Here is a 15,138-nt window from a genome sequence, read left to right as displayed (position 1 = left end):
ATTTCACATGTAGAAAGTTTGAAAAATTATACGTGCAATTTTGTAAAAATGTTTTTTTTTGTTCTAATTTAATTGATAAAAAAAAATCTAAAATTGTTGAACGTCGGCTAATTTGAATGAAAATTAAGTTAGCCGACATCTAAAAATTTTTAGAATTTTTTTTTTATTGATAAAATGATAACAAAAAAACTAAAAAAAAAATTCATTTGTAAAAAACTTCAAAAATTAGCAGTGCAATTTTTAAAAAATATTTTTTTGTTGTAATTTAATTATTAAAAAAAAATTAAAAACGTCGGCTAACTTTAGTATTATTAATTTCAATGTCTTTTTTTTTTTTTTTTTCAAATTATATTAATCTAAAATCTTAAAAATTCATAAATTTTCCACAGTTTGTTTAAAGATCTTAGAAACAATCCCTTTTTCTCAAAATTCTAATCTCTACCAAATAAATCCTCCAAATGTCTTCATTTTACAATTAAAACTTTCCATTAACAAAACAACTTCCTCCATATTTGTTTACCGCGAAGAAGACCATCTGCTCGTACACTTTCTCCGGATTACCTTATTCATTCCAAAAGGAACTTACATGCTTTAATTTATCTTTCCAACATTATTTTTTTTGGAAACCCTGGTCCGTGGATTTACCACCCTAGGAGCGCTCCATAGGCGTGGTACGATAATTATTCTCAAGTTCGATATAACTTAAAACATTCCCTCCACATATACATCCCAACGAAGTTAATACCATATTTCGTAACATAATTTTTCTTTTATTTGTTTATCGTGGATTTAAAAGCATATGGAGTAAACGATTTGGCACCTGTAGAACCTGAGAGCTGGACATGGGGCAATACACCCTGACACGACCTGCCTCGAAGTAGACATCTGGCCAGATTCCGTAGTGAGCCCTTATGTTGTTTAGTGGCTAAACATCCCCCAATAAATAATAGTACGATTAATTCCTGGGTCTCAAAATGTTTTGATTATGTCAGCAGAGCCAAAAAATAACCTGCCCTTTGCCAGGTGTCACTCTTTCAATCGGTACGATAATGTCTATCAGTTTGTCAGGCGAAAAGGTCACCGAGTTTTCCATGACAGGGCTGTATAAATTACCGAAGCAAATCTTTGTGTTTCTGAGCGAGTGTAAATACAAACCCAACATAGGTAAACTGTACATTAGCTCTGTTAACAGATAGCGTCGGAATACACCCAGAGACCCGCGGAAGAAAAAGATGGGGGGGAGTGAAGACGAGTAGACACGTGCGGGTCACGTGCCCTGGCACGCGTTTGCGTTTTGCGCCAACAGCAACCCTGCTATTTCTTCCTTTATTGTTACACCTTTCCACTAACAATTCGATCAATCTCAGTTATGCAATCTTTTTCATTTATTTTCCACTAATTACACCCTGAGTAGTGCCTGTCGTCCTAGATAGTGACGTCAGTCCCCAAATCTACCGATTGCGACGTTAACTGCCTAGTTAGGTAGCCAAATTCGGACCAAATAAAGTTTAGATAGTCACCAGCAAGTGTGCTTTCCAAATTGCAACCTAAATTAGGCTGAGCTTACAACTCAGCGCAATTGCGTTACATCCCAAACTTTGGTCTGGTTCGGATGCCTCACTTATTGCAATTTTGCAATTCGGCATGCCTTACCTTGCGCCAAATCACTGCCTCACTGAAATTTCTAGTCGGAAATGGGTCTAGTGTGGCAATTTGGGGTCGAATTTGAAGACTAATTGGACTAGCGTGGAAAATTTGATCAAAAAGGGAACGGAGAACCTCTGATGGGTCTTTGGGCCCCAGCGCCCTACGCCAGTGTCCCAGTTGGGCCCCAGTGTAACGCGAAGGGGGGCAGCAAACGACAGCTGCTAAGTTCCCCTGCGTCTCATTCCCTTTTCCCCGTGTTCGGTTTAGTTGCTCGCTCGCCTTCTACAACTTTTTTTTACCCCCGTGCCCTCCCGCGCCCCGTTACCGAGTCCCCCCACCAGATTCTGGTCGCGTGGCATCACCCGAGTATACGTACGCGTTCCGTTTACTCCCGAACGGTGCAACGGACGATCATTTTGCTTTTGTTTTATTGTTTTTGGGCTCCTCTGCCTCCTCGGCTTCCTCTTCTCCGGGGTGCTCAGTTTTGGGGTCTTGTTTTTAATTTTGACACTTATTATAGAAACCGAATCAAGAAACCAAGCCAAGAAACCATCACTTGCATTTCAGCAAAGATGGAAAATTTGAAGGGTAAAATTTTGGGATTTTAAATGAAATCAAGCATCGTTTTTTAAGACCAGGTCTCGCCCCACTATTGTTACCTGGTCGCGTGGCAGACGGCCTTCTCCGATACACCTTCGCATTAAACTCACTTCCAGCAGCGTCCCGTCTCCTTTCTCTCTTACTTTTATATTTTATTTTTTCTTCCAAATTCTCGGTCTTTGTTAGATCCGAAAAGAGTAACCCGGGACACCCTGGGGCTTCATCAAAGTATCAAATCTCTCAGCCCCTCTACTTATTTAAAATAAAACGCAGAATATATTTTATATGATACATATTAAAGTAATGAATTAAGAACAGTGAGTAGTTTTAGAACGGAAATTGCGAAATAACTTGAATAACTGGTAGAAATCTTTGGAGAGAAGGGTACCGGATACCCGGGAAGGGTCTCTACTACCCAAAATGAGAGTTTTATCGATGGTAAAACATCAACTAACATATTTAATAAAAATCCACCGGGTATATCATCAAGTTATATTATCTATTGAAAAGGATGTTTGACCTCTTCCTCCTCGACATCCTGTGAGTAAATCCCGAGTGCATATATTTCTTGGACATGTTAATCCCCTGGAGTTATCGATCAATCGAATGGCCGGATGCAGTCTTAAAACTGTATCGTTCTCCCGTAATAAAAATACTGCAAGCTGCGCCTTTTAAATTTTTGACCGCGGTCGTTCATCCTCGATTATAAAAGGGTCTGGCTACTCTCATTCCCCTCTAGCCCAACTCAGACAACTTAGTACTCGGTATTTCGTATAAATATAACCAAGAGCAGACCCAGGAGTTGTTATTTTGTTGGGTTTGGTTGAGCACCAGTGGCTACCTGAGCCCTTTTAAATGTTTTTATAAATTTTTTTCCTTGTTCATTCTTCGGTAGTTTCAGCCCGGATTCTCTCTATTCTTCTCTCGGCTCCTCGACTTCACCCCTCGGCGATCCCATTGGGGTTGTAAGGCTCCCTGACAGCCGAACCAAGAGAAGGTACAAGGTTCAAGGTATAAGGTATTATTTTCTCTAGGTAGTGGTATTCTACTGTAGCTATATACTCACAGAATTTCCTTTTTATTTCATTTTTTGTCATGTCCCTTCTCAATTTTATTTTACCTGTGCAAGAACCCTTTGAGTCGCGTGGCACGGCCACACCAATTCACATACTCTCTCCTGGTCTACTCGATATCGTTATTCGATTCCAAAAACTATCCTTTAAAAACTTGGAAAAAAAAAAAAAAAAAAAAAACGATTCATGAAATCGAGAACCTTTTGTTTTATATTTATTTTTAGTCATACATTCGAAAGTACTCTTGTAGTACGCCAGCAAGGCAGGTGGACCGATTTTAAATCGTCTTTACTTCGAAGGTGAACTGGCTGTTACTCACCTGTGTTAAGTCTGTTGAAATTTAATGAAAAAAAAAATCCACGGAATATTTAGGAATTAATGCAAACTATAAGAATAAAAAAATAAATGTCTTGGTTTTGGTCCTGGTCTTTGGGAAGGATATGTAGAAAGTTAGTTAAGACCAGACGCAATTTAATCTTGATCGATTAAGAACACTGCAACGAGCATCATCGCTTAGGTTTTATTTACAATCCTACTAGAGTTACTTTGAATTTTTAAAATTCTCAGACGACATGTGGCTAATATATACACCCCCTTAATCTAGTGGAAAAAATATCTCTGCTAAATTACTCGAGTGCGTGGGAATAAATAACCGAGTCTATTTGCCGGCTTAGCTTACAAACCAGAGATAATGTCGACGGGTGAGAATATTTTTCAGAATATTTAGATATAAAGAACTTGGCTTTAATTGCAGTTTGACCATTTTCGATGATTTTATCTAAAAGCGTATTTTTCAGAATGATAAATCAGTTTGGGCCATCTAATTGGGTGATGCTGCAGAAAAATGGTAACCTTTTAGAGAAAATTATTGTAACCGTGAGAAAAGCTTCAGTGACAATTGCTTTGTTGGAAATGACTAAAATATTTACTATAAACTCACTCTAAATTCATTTATTTATTTATTTATTTATTGATAAATACCAAAGTATAGGCCGGATGGTAAGGTATTTAAAGTATTTATTTATTTATTTTAAACACCAGAAAAATATAATACATTCCTAAAATTGATACAAATAATTAGTTAACTAAATAAGTAGTGTACAAAGTATATGCTTTCTTAACCTTTTATTAAAATTTAGAGCTTTCAGATTATTGGGAAGTAGATTGAAGTATTTTATTGCAATATAAAGTGAATTTTTAGTGAGTGTTTTATTAATTTTTGGTCGAGTTAACTGACTGGACCGTGTAATAACTATTCTCTGAGAGTACAAAGTTTTACATTCAGAAAAATAATAAGTGAAAGATTATTTAATTTTCAGTGGGATCAACGAATCATCTGTAATTTTTATTTTAACAATTTACTTTGAAGATTTAAGGTAAAAGCCCCTATATATGATCATGTACCAGTATATGATCACTCCATGTATTTGTATACCTATATTTGTGAGTATAGATATACAAATACATGGAGTGATCATATACTGGTACATGATCATATAATGGGGCTTTTACCTTACTATAGGTTTTAATGTTTTATCATAGGAACTACTCCAGGGTTTAATTCTATAGTTGATAACACTTTTAAATAGATCATAATATATGATTTTCAGTATCGATGAATTTATCCAATTACTTAGTTTATAAAACAGGAAGGTTAAGTACTTAACTTTTTTCATTAGTTCCGAAGTATGTTTGTTCCATTTAAACACGGAAAAAAGTAAACTGTAATATTCACTCGAATTACGGTTAATTTTTATAGTTTCAAACAGTAAAGCGGACATCGGGGTAGCTAGAATATAAATATTAAAGAACTTAATGTAGAAAGTATAAAAGCCACAATTTATAATTTAATATCCAAAATGAGTGATTAGCAGCTGTCACTATAGTAATTAACGACTCTTTCATCTTAAAAAATTACAGTTTCAAACAGTAAAAATTGCCATTTCAATATATAGTCGATATTATGAAGAGAAGGGGAACTCAGATGAAAGATAAGGGGGTCTCACTCTGGGAGAATTGAACATTTGAAACAGTAAAAATTATTCTTTTAAAATATACATTTTACCAGTCCAAGCAAGTCAATAGTTACAGTTTGATTTTTAGCGTTGCGTTTAAAATTTACCATTTCACTTTGTAAATATTGACGTTGCTTGTATTAAAAATTTAATAACTTTATTTTATACTTTTTACATATCATAAGATCATTTTTTAGGTACGAAATGATAAATATCAAAGTCTGAATTGTTAATTATTATACTTAAAAATTTTAGACATTTACATAGCGAATATTACTGTTTAAAATAGTATTTTCTTTCATGTAAAGAGTAAATTGTAACGTTTAAATCGTAAATATTATAAAGTGAATAGTAAAATTACGATTTTACCGTCTGAAATGGTAATTTTTAGCAGTTGATCATTACTTATTATAAATCGACTATTATTTATTACAGTTTACTTTTTTCCGTGTAGAAAGTGTAAAAGCCACAATTTATAATTTAATATCGAAAATGTGATTAGTAATTGTCACTATAGTAAATAACGACTCTTTCATCTTAAAAAATTACAGTTTCAAACAGTAAAAATTGCCATTTCAATATATAGTCGATATTATGAGAAGAAGGGGAACTCAGATGAAAGATAAGGGGGTCTCACTCTGGGAGAATTTAACATTTGAAACAGTAAAAATTATGCTTTTAAAATATACATTTTACCAGTCCAAGCAAGTCAATAGTTACAGTTTGATTTTTAGCGTTGCGTTTAAAATTTACCATTTCACTTTGTAAATATTGACGTTGCTTGTATTAGAAATTTACTAACTTTATTTTATACTTTTTACATATCATAAGATCATTTTTTAGGTACGAAATGATAAATATCTCAGTCTTAATTGTTAATTATTATACTTAAAAATTTTAGACATTTACATAGCGAATATTACTGTTTGAAATAGTATTTTCTTTCATGTAAAAAGTAAATTGTAACGTTTAAATGGTAAATATTATCAAGTGAATAGTAAAATCACGATTTTACCGTTTGAAATGGTAATTTTTTGCAGTTGATCATTACTTATTACAAATCGACTGTTATTTATTACAGTTTACTTTTTTCCGTGAAGGTACAAGAATCTATTCAATCGAATAATTAATTATAAATTTTGATTTATGATAATTAAATTTTTGAATTCTGTTTGGTAACTGAGATTTAGATTCAGATAATAGAAATTAATTAATAAGATTTAAACAAAGTCAATTATAATAAAAATACATTGTTAGAATAATTGAATTAGAATTTGGACAATTGACACTTGATAGTGAAGAATTTCAGCTCGGTTAACTATAACAGAAAAATATTAGTTACATCTAGTACTTTCAGTACTCCCTCCATTTTATTAAGGGTCAAGGGGTAGTGAGGGAAACATTACCAGGTATACTGAATGCAGGACATTGTACTGTGCAACTTTTCTCTTAAATAAATCTAAAGATCAATTCTAACAAGCTTGAGTAGAAATAGAGAAAAGGAACCTGTAAAGTAACAAATGGTTGATAATGAAGGATCGATTTGGATGGAGTTGTTTGAGAAGTAGAGGATGATGAGAGACAGTACGTCATAACGGGGCTTACCATAGTGTCCTGAGGATGACACATTGGTACCTAGGCTTGTCCTTTGATGCATGATATTACTGGCGTGCCTTCGGTAGTGGATCTACGCTCCGACGAACGTGTCACAGACAAGCCGAAACTGTTAGGATTCATAGTTATCTGAGCAAATCTGAGCGAGTCTGGTGGCATGTCCATGCATCCTTGCTCTTGGAACTGGACATCAGTGTCTCGTGATTCTCCAGAATCTGAAACAACAAACTTTGGTTTATGTTACATTAAATTATAATTCCTGAGAGCTGTAAGTTTCCCGGGCAGAGCTCTGACATCTGTAAATTTTTAAGTTTATTCTAGATCACATATTCACCATAAATTTATCCTTGTATACGGTAGTTTTCAGAGTCTGAATGATATTAATATCCAATGAAGTCTCGTTCCTCCGTCCATGGATACAGAATTCTGAGTTCTCATGCTCAGCGAGCGATACCTACCGCGTTCCCGAGGTTTTAAGGGAGTTTCCACGGCCTAGATGCTGTGCTGCTGCTCCTTTCTGCCGAGTTCAGCCAGATATAATGCTCTGATCGGTTATTCTGTGCGTGTATCACGTTCCAACTTCGAGAAACAAAATAAATGGCACTACCATGTTAAACCTTTTGATTTATAAAGATGTATCGTCAGTATATGCTGACATTAAATCCACAGTTTTATTTTATACATTCTATGTTTTTCGATCCCCAAAAAAAAAATTTTAAATTCATCACCAGTCTTTTGTTTTCAAAATTACACTTTATAAATTTAAGGAGATCCACGCGAAGTAGTCAAATTTTTTAAATTTGTAAATTCAACCTACATAGCCTAATAAATATTTAGGCTGCATTCGAAAATGCACTATCTCTAGATACATAATTAAGAAATGACCTTGTATCTCGTAAAATATTGACATTTTTAAAGATATAAGCTCATCTCGATGTTACACTCATTGAGACCTTTCATTTGAGTACCCACATCAATTTTTCATATATTTCATATATTTATATATATTATATATATGTATAAATGAAAAATATATCAAAAATGCATGTGGGTATTTAAATGAAGGCTCTTGATAAGTTTAACATCAGGATGAGCTTATATCTTTAAAAACGTCAATATTTAAGAAAGTACAATGCAATTTAATAATAAATAAGATACAAAATTAAGAAATTACCCTTTATCTTGTGAAATATTGATATTTTTTAAGATATAAGCTCATCTCGATGTCACACTCATCAAGACCTTTCATTTGAGTACACACATCAATTTTTCATATATTTCATATATTTATATATATTATATATATATGTATATATGAAAAATATATCAAAAATGCATGTGAGTACTCAAATGAAAGCTCTTGATGAGTGTAATATCAGGATGAGCTTATATCTTTAAAAATGTGAATAGTTAAGAAAGTACAGGGCATTTTAACAAATATCTTGTGAACTATTGACATTTTTAAGGATATAAGCTCATCCCGATGTCACACTCATCAAAACCTTTCATTTGAGTACCCACATCAATTTTTCATATATTTCATATTTTATATATATTATATATATGTGTCGGAGGAACAATGGTTTGGGCATTATTGGAGTCCTTTGGATCATTTTCAGCCATCTTTATTTATTTCACAATAATCAAATATAACACAAACTTTGATTTAAAATATAACGTACATTAACTTGTAGAAATAATAAATTTAATTACAAATGTTCTACTACGATTGATATAACAGTTAAAGACGTTGGGGGAATAAGACCGAGAACGAATCCGGAGTCAGCAGGATGTATGCGATCTTCACTTGATCAATGCTCAACGAGAACTCTCTTCCAAGTACCCTAAGTACTTATTCCCTCAAAAATATTTCGACAGCCCTCATTGTCTGTCGATATTTCTAACTATATACTTTTTAATTCTATCCTGTGACCTCGGCTACGTTTGGTGACCATTGTCACTCCGGACTTAATTACCTAAGCCCATCGTCATAACCATAAAAATATAATCAGCTTAAGTCGTAAATAATATCTAAATATTTTCTATGCTTTACAATTTTGCTTAAAATTAACAGACAAACTAAAATGTTGGGAATTTCCTATCTTTGGGAAAACCTAGCTCGATATTATCTCCGACGTATGTATATATGAAAAATATATCACAAATGCATGTGGGTACTCAAATGAAAGCTCTTGATGAGTGTAATGTCGGGATGAGATTATATCTTAAAAAACGTTAATATTTAATTTAAATATTAATTTTAAGATGCATAACAAAAGTATTTTTACGCATTATTTTTTTATAGACATTCTTTACACTAGGGTACTTGGATCTCCTTAAACCCTCAGAGTAAAAATTCAACAATTATGTAAAAGTTTCTCTCAGAAAAATTTATACAACTGTTCTAGAGAGTTTAATATACTTAACAAGATAATAAAAACTATTATTTGAATATTTTACAGAAAAGCCAGGCTTCCAATCACCGTACGGACCAACAATGGACAATGGAATGGTGAGTTATAAATTTAAAATAAGAAAGTAAACATAAAAGGTTGAATGTATAATAATTTAAAAAATTCCTTTAAAATATTAAGTACACACACGTATATATGAGTCAACACTCGTTAAATAGCGTATCGTAAAATTTAGTAGAAAAAATGTTTAGTAAAACAAAGAGGAAGAAAGAAAAAAATAATATTTAACGCATATATTATCTTTCTACCCAGTCTTAAGACTCTCCCTTTTGTACAACCCTCGACATAATCCAAAAACTTCGACCCGAGTAATATTTTCACCGAGTGGCTCTCAATTTCCATTTTATCCTCGTGAAATTTTTTATCATACCATTATTTAAATATTACACTTTTAATAATTATTAATAACAAAATAACATTCATTATTTATATTGAAAATTGTTTAATTAACTCGAGGTTGTTTCTTAGATAAAAGTTTTACCGATTTAAAATTTATTAGCAGTAAGTTGAAAGCCACTGATCGGGAACTTTAATATCACTTACGCCTTCCCAGCTATTATATCGTAGAGTTGTATCTATAAGTATGTACAACTTACTGTAAAGATAAAACAAAGCTGAAGAGAGTGGCTAAGAAGGTTAACTGGCCTGGATGAAAAGTTATCCTTTAAGGATAAAGTCTTAGTTCGCTTCTGCCAAGTTAGGATCCGAGAATCCAAGGAACGAGCTTGTCAGTTTAATAAGTAGCAAATCCCGTGAAATTATCATCAAATCCCCGATATTATTCCCCCTTTAAGACTCGAAATATTTATTTTATACACGGAAAAAAGTAAACTGTAATAAATAACAGTCGATTTATAATAAGTAATGATCAACTGCTAAAAATTACCTTTTTAAACAGTAAAATCGTGATTTTATTATCCACTTTACAATATTTACCATTTAAACGTTACAATTTACTCTTTACATGGAAGAAAATACTATTTCAAACAGTAATATTCGCTATGTAAATGTCTAAATTGTTTAAGCATAATAATTAACAATTCAGACCTTGATATTTATCATTTGGTACCTAAAAAATGATCTTATGATATGTAAAAAGTATAAAATAAAGTTAGTAAATTTCTAATACAAGCAACCTCAATATTTACAAAATAAAATGGTAAATTTTAAACGCAACGCTAAAAAAACAAACTGTAATTATTGACTTGCTTGGACTGGTAAAATGTATATTTTAAAAGTATAATTTTTACTGTTTCAAATGTTAAATTCTCCCAGAGTGAGACCCCCTTCTCTTTTATCTGAGTTCCCCTTCTCCTGATAATATGGACTATATGTTAAAATGGCAATTTTTACTGTTTGAAACTGTAATTTTTTAAGATGAAAGAGTCGTTATTTACTATAGTGACTGCTACTAATCACATTTTCGATATTAAATTATAAATTGTGGCTTTTACACTTTGTACACGGAAAAAAGTAAACTGTAATAAATAAAGTAATGATCAACTGCTAAAAATTACCATTTCAAACAGTAAAATCGTAATTTTACTATTCACTTTATAATATTTACCATTTAAACGTTACAATTTACTCTTTACATGGAAGAAAATACTATTTCAAACAGTAATATTCGCTATGTAAATGTCTAAATTGTTTAAGTATAATAATTAACAATTCAGACTTTGATATTTATCATTTCGTACCTAAAAAATGATCTTATGATATGTAAAAAGTATAAAATAAAGTTAGTAAATTTCTAATATAAGCAACCTCAATATTTACAAAATAAAATGGTAAATTTTAAACGCAACGCTAAAAAAACAAACTGTAATTATTGACTTGCTTGGACTGGTAAAATTTATATTTTAAAAGTATAATTTTTACTGTTTCAAATATTAAATTCTCCCAGAGTGAGACCTCCTTCTCTTTCATCTGAGTTCTCCTTCTCTTCATAATATCGACTATATATTGAAATGGCAATTTTTACTGTTTGAAACTGTAATTTTTTAAGATAAAAGAGTCGTTATTCACTATAGTGACAGCTACTAATCACTTATTTTGGATATTAAATTGTAAATTGTGGCTTTTATACTTTCTACATTAAGTTCTGTAATATTTATATTTTTGCCACCCTGATGTCCGTTTTACTGTTTGAAACTATAAAAATTAACCGGATTCCGAGTGACTATTACAGTTTACTTTTTTCCGTACGATATTATTCCCCCTTTAAACCTCGAAATATTTATTTTATAAAATATAAAATAACAATATTCCTCGGCACTATTTCACTCTCTGTAAATAGACTTATCAGATATGATTATAGTTTATAAAAATATGACAGAGTTTAAATAAATTCGGTAATATTTCTTGTGTTATTGATAATCATATCTAATCATACTCTGATCGTTAAACAGTTATTGATAAGAAAAAAATCGATCCACCAGATGATTTATTCCCCAAATTATGCCTTTTGTTAAATATTCATTTATTTAAGCTATTCATTGTCAAGTGTCATTACTCTTGTAACTATAAGTAACCTTTGTTCCAGGCGTATGGTGGCGGTGCATTCGGCCCAGCGGCGAACGGCCCAGGCAGTGGTCCAGGTGGCGGAGGTGGAACAACAGTCGAAGGCGCAACATATCCTCCGGATTCTCCTTATTTTCCTTTTGGGACACGGGGAGTTCCTCCACCCTCGGTTGGCACCCCGACCTCAGCGTCTAATCCTGCTACGCCGACAGGAAACACTGCACGGTTACCAAATTCCGGTGAGTTTTATATTATTATATTTATGGAAAATAATGTCATTTTTATAGGTTTTTTTCGTGAAATTTTATAATTATTTAGGCTGTATTCGAAAATGCTCTATTGAGAAATGACCTTGTATCTTGTGAATTACTGACAATTTTAAAGATATAAGCTCATCCTGATATTACGCTCATCAAGACCTTTCATTTGAGTACCCACATCAATTTTTCATATATTTTATATATTTATATATATGTATATATGAAAAATATATAAAAAAAGTATGTGAGTACTCAAATGAAAGCTCTTGATAAATGTAACATCAGGATGAGCTTATATCTTTAAAAATGTCAATATTTAAGAAAGTACAGTGCAATTTAATAATAAATAAGATACATAATTAAGTAATGACCTTTAATCTTGTGAACTATTGACATTTTTAAAGATATTAGCTCATCCTGATGTTACATTTATCAAGAGCTTTCATTTGAGTACCCACATCAATTTTTCATATATTTTATATATTTATATATATGTATATATGAAAAATATATAAAAAAAGTATGTGAGTACTCAAATGAAAGCTCTTGATAAATGTAACATCAGGATGAGCTTATATCTTTAAAAATGTCAATATTTAAGAAAGTACAGTGCAATTTAATAATAAATAAGATACATAATTAAGTAATGACCTTTAATCTTGTGAACTATTGACATTTTTAAAGATATTAGCTCATCCTGATGTTATATTCATCAAGACCTTTCATTTGAGTACCCACATCAATTTTTCATATATTTTATATATATTATAAATATATATATGTATATATGAAAAATATATAAAAAATGCATGTGGGTACTCAAATGAAAGTTCTTGATGAGTGTAACATCAGGATGAGCTTATATCTTTAAAAATGTCAATTGTTAAGAAAGTACAGATCATTTTATCAAATATCTTGTGAACTATTGATATTTTTAAGGATATAAGCTCATCTTGATGTTACGCTCATCAAGCCTTTCATTTGAGTACCCACATCGATTTTTCATATATTTTATATACTTATATATGTTATATATATAAAGATATGAAAAATATATAAAAAATGCATGTGGGTACTCAAATGAAAGCTTTTAATGAGTGTAACATCGGGATGAGCTTATATCTTTAAAAATGTCAATATTTAAGAAAGTACAGTGCAATTTAACAAAATTCATTATTTAAAATTAAGAAAAAAATTCTTGAATCAAGTAAAACTTATTAAATTAAGAATAATTTATTAACTTAAGAATTCTTTAAATCAAACCAAGAAAATCAAATTCTTCAAAATTATTTATTTGATTCAAGTAAATTTTTTTTTTATACACATTTATAATCCTTTACACTCTTTTTGATCCAAATCACCACAAAAACTATTTTTTTATACTTTACCTCAAAATTTTCCAAGCTCTCAAAACCTCCATAAAACCAAAAAGTATTATTCTCATTAAATATTACACATAAAAGCATTGAAAAACCTACCCATATACTGTTTTTATTATAAAATATAAAGTAAAAACTGTAATCTTTATATCTTACAGGCGCCGCTGCCGTCAAAAGAAAGAAAGACGTAAGTGTTACGCTTTTAAGCTTGGTTATTTCATGCATGTGTGGACATTAATAAGTGTACATGTTAATGTTAGATTGTAAAAACATGAGTCAAAGCGCTACGATTTGTAACTTACATTAGCGTCAGACTATATATATTTATATGTCGTTGTCGGTAAAAGTAAACCTCGATATAACGAATTATTTCGTAGAGCTAACAAGAAATCGATAGTCGGTACTTGATTGTACCTAAGACTAAAGTTTCTTTGATTTGTTTGTTAGCGATTTAAAAAGCAGCGGCTTTGTCTCTATTATTCTCTCGTTTTGCACGTGTGATAATGCTAAATATATTATATTATATTTAAATATATAAAATAATCTCTCTGTTGTACAGAGCTTGGACAGCGCAGACGGGGAAGTGGTCACAACGCAACACTGGGTGAGTCCAAAACAAAATTATAATACACCATTATCATTTAGCTTTACCGACTATTCTAGTCCTTAGACTAGATATAACGATCTATGAGGATAATCGTTTTAACATGGGACTCCTACGCAAACAATCCATCCGGGAGAGACTTTCCCAGGCGCTGTCCTTTTTCCTCTCCAGTCTGTCTCAAGTTAATATTTATTATTTCGGTATCTTTTTTTTTTTTTCTCTATTTCTAAAACTTTTTCTCTCGACCCCAGCGAGCGCGAACAGCGTGACTGCGTTTTTTGTCTCAGACAAACTTTGCCCAGAGTTATAATTCCTCGGCAGTCATTTTATTTTATTATATTTTTTCAGCGCTGTCCTCTTGTAGTAGTTCCGTCGTCTACTACTATTCGTCTACTCGATCATGCTCTTATACTTATACTTACACTTAACTTTAAACAAGACATTGAAATTCGACACCAGTTGTTGAATTTAAAACTGTCCAAGACAGAGTTTTGTTTGTTGTTGATATTCCTTTAGCATCCGACACAGAACACGAGTTTCCGTTTCTGTAACGCGACACCTAGATGTAGACGAGCGTAACCTCTGATCGTGTTAGTGTTTTACAAAATGTCCGAGTTTCATATATTACTCTTATAGAACAAGTACTTATACAGGCATTTTATTGTATCGCCCTATAAGCTATAAGCTTGCGAATTCCCCATTGTAGTAATCTTAGGGGTATAGTGTAAGTAGAGTTAGTTAACAATTGTCAAGAGGGGTGACCCTGCTGCTCTGTTATCGAAAATTATAGTTTCGAGAAAAAAGCTTATAAAGTTTTCACTGAATTTGAGTACAATTTAACAGAAAAATTCATTTCTAGATACGTTTTTTTATCTTCAGAAACTAATGCTCATTTTGATAAATAACTCAAATTGTTATGACAAAACGCTATAACTCGAAGAATTAAATG

At 31.8% G+C, this 15,138-nt stretch overlaps 1 protein-coding gene and 1 long non-coding RNA gene across 13 annotated transcripts in view; one reads left to right on the top strand and one right to left on the bottom strand.

Annotated features, from left to right (window-relative positions):
- Positions 1-15,138, top strand: part of LOC123269493 (protein daughterless) — a 62,412-nt gene that overhangs the window by 3,811 nt on the left and 43,463 nt on the right. For all 12 annotated transcript variants that reach the window (XM_044735221.1, XM_044735224.1, XM_044735222.1 and 9 more), the window contains exons 2-5: positions 9,412-9,461; positions 11,969-12,185; positions 13,744-13,772; positions 14,145-14,189. In XM_044735221.1, coding sequence (XP_044591156.1) covers positions 9,412-9,461; positions 11,969-12,185; positions 13,744-13,772; positions 14,145-14,189 — 341 coding nt within the window. The remainder of the gene's footprint in view (positions 1-9,411; positions 9,462-11,968; positions 12,186-13,743; positions 13,773-14,144; positions 14,190-15,138) is intronic.
- On the bottom strand, positions 6,521-7,670 carry LOC123269502. The gene is made up of 3 exons (XR_006510438.1): positions 7,284-7,670; positions 6,941-7,164; positions 6,521-6,653 (listed from the first exon to the last, which is right to left on the bottom strand). It is a non-coding gene; the product is annotated as an uncharacterized LOC123269502 (long non-coding RNA).

The sequence above is a fragment of the Cotesia glomerata genome, linkage group LG7 (assembly GCF_020080835.1).
Source record: "Cotesia glomerata isolate CgM1 linkage group LG7, MPM_Cglom_v2.3, whole genome shotgun sequence".
NCBI classification, from domain to species: domain Eukaryota; kingdom Metazoa; phylum Arthropoda; class Insecta; order Hymenoptera; family Braconidae; genus Cotesia; species Cotesia glomerata.
Note: the sequence above shows the minus strand (reverse complement) of the source record. Positions and strands in the feature narration are given on the sequence as shown.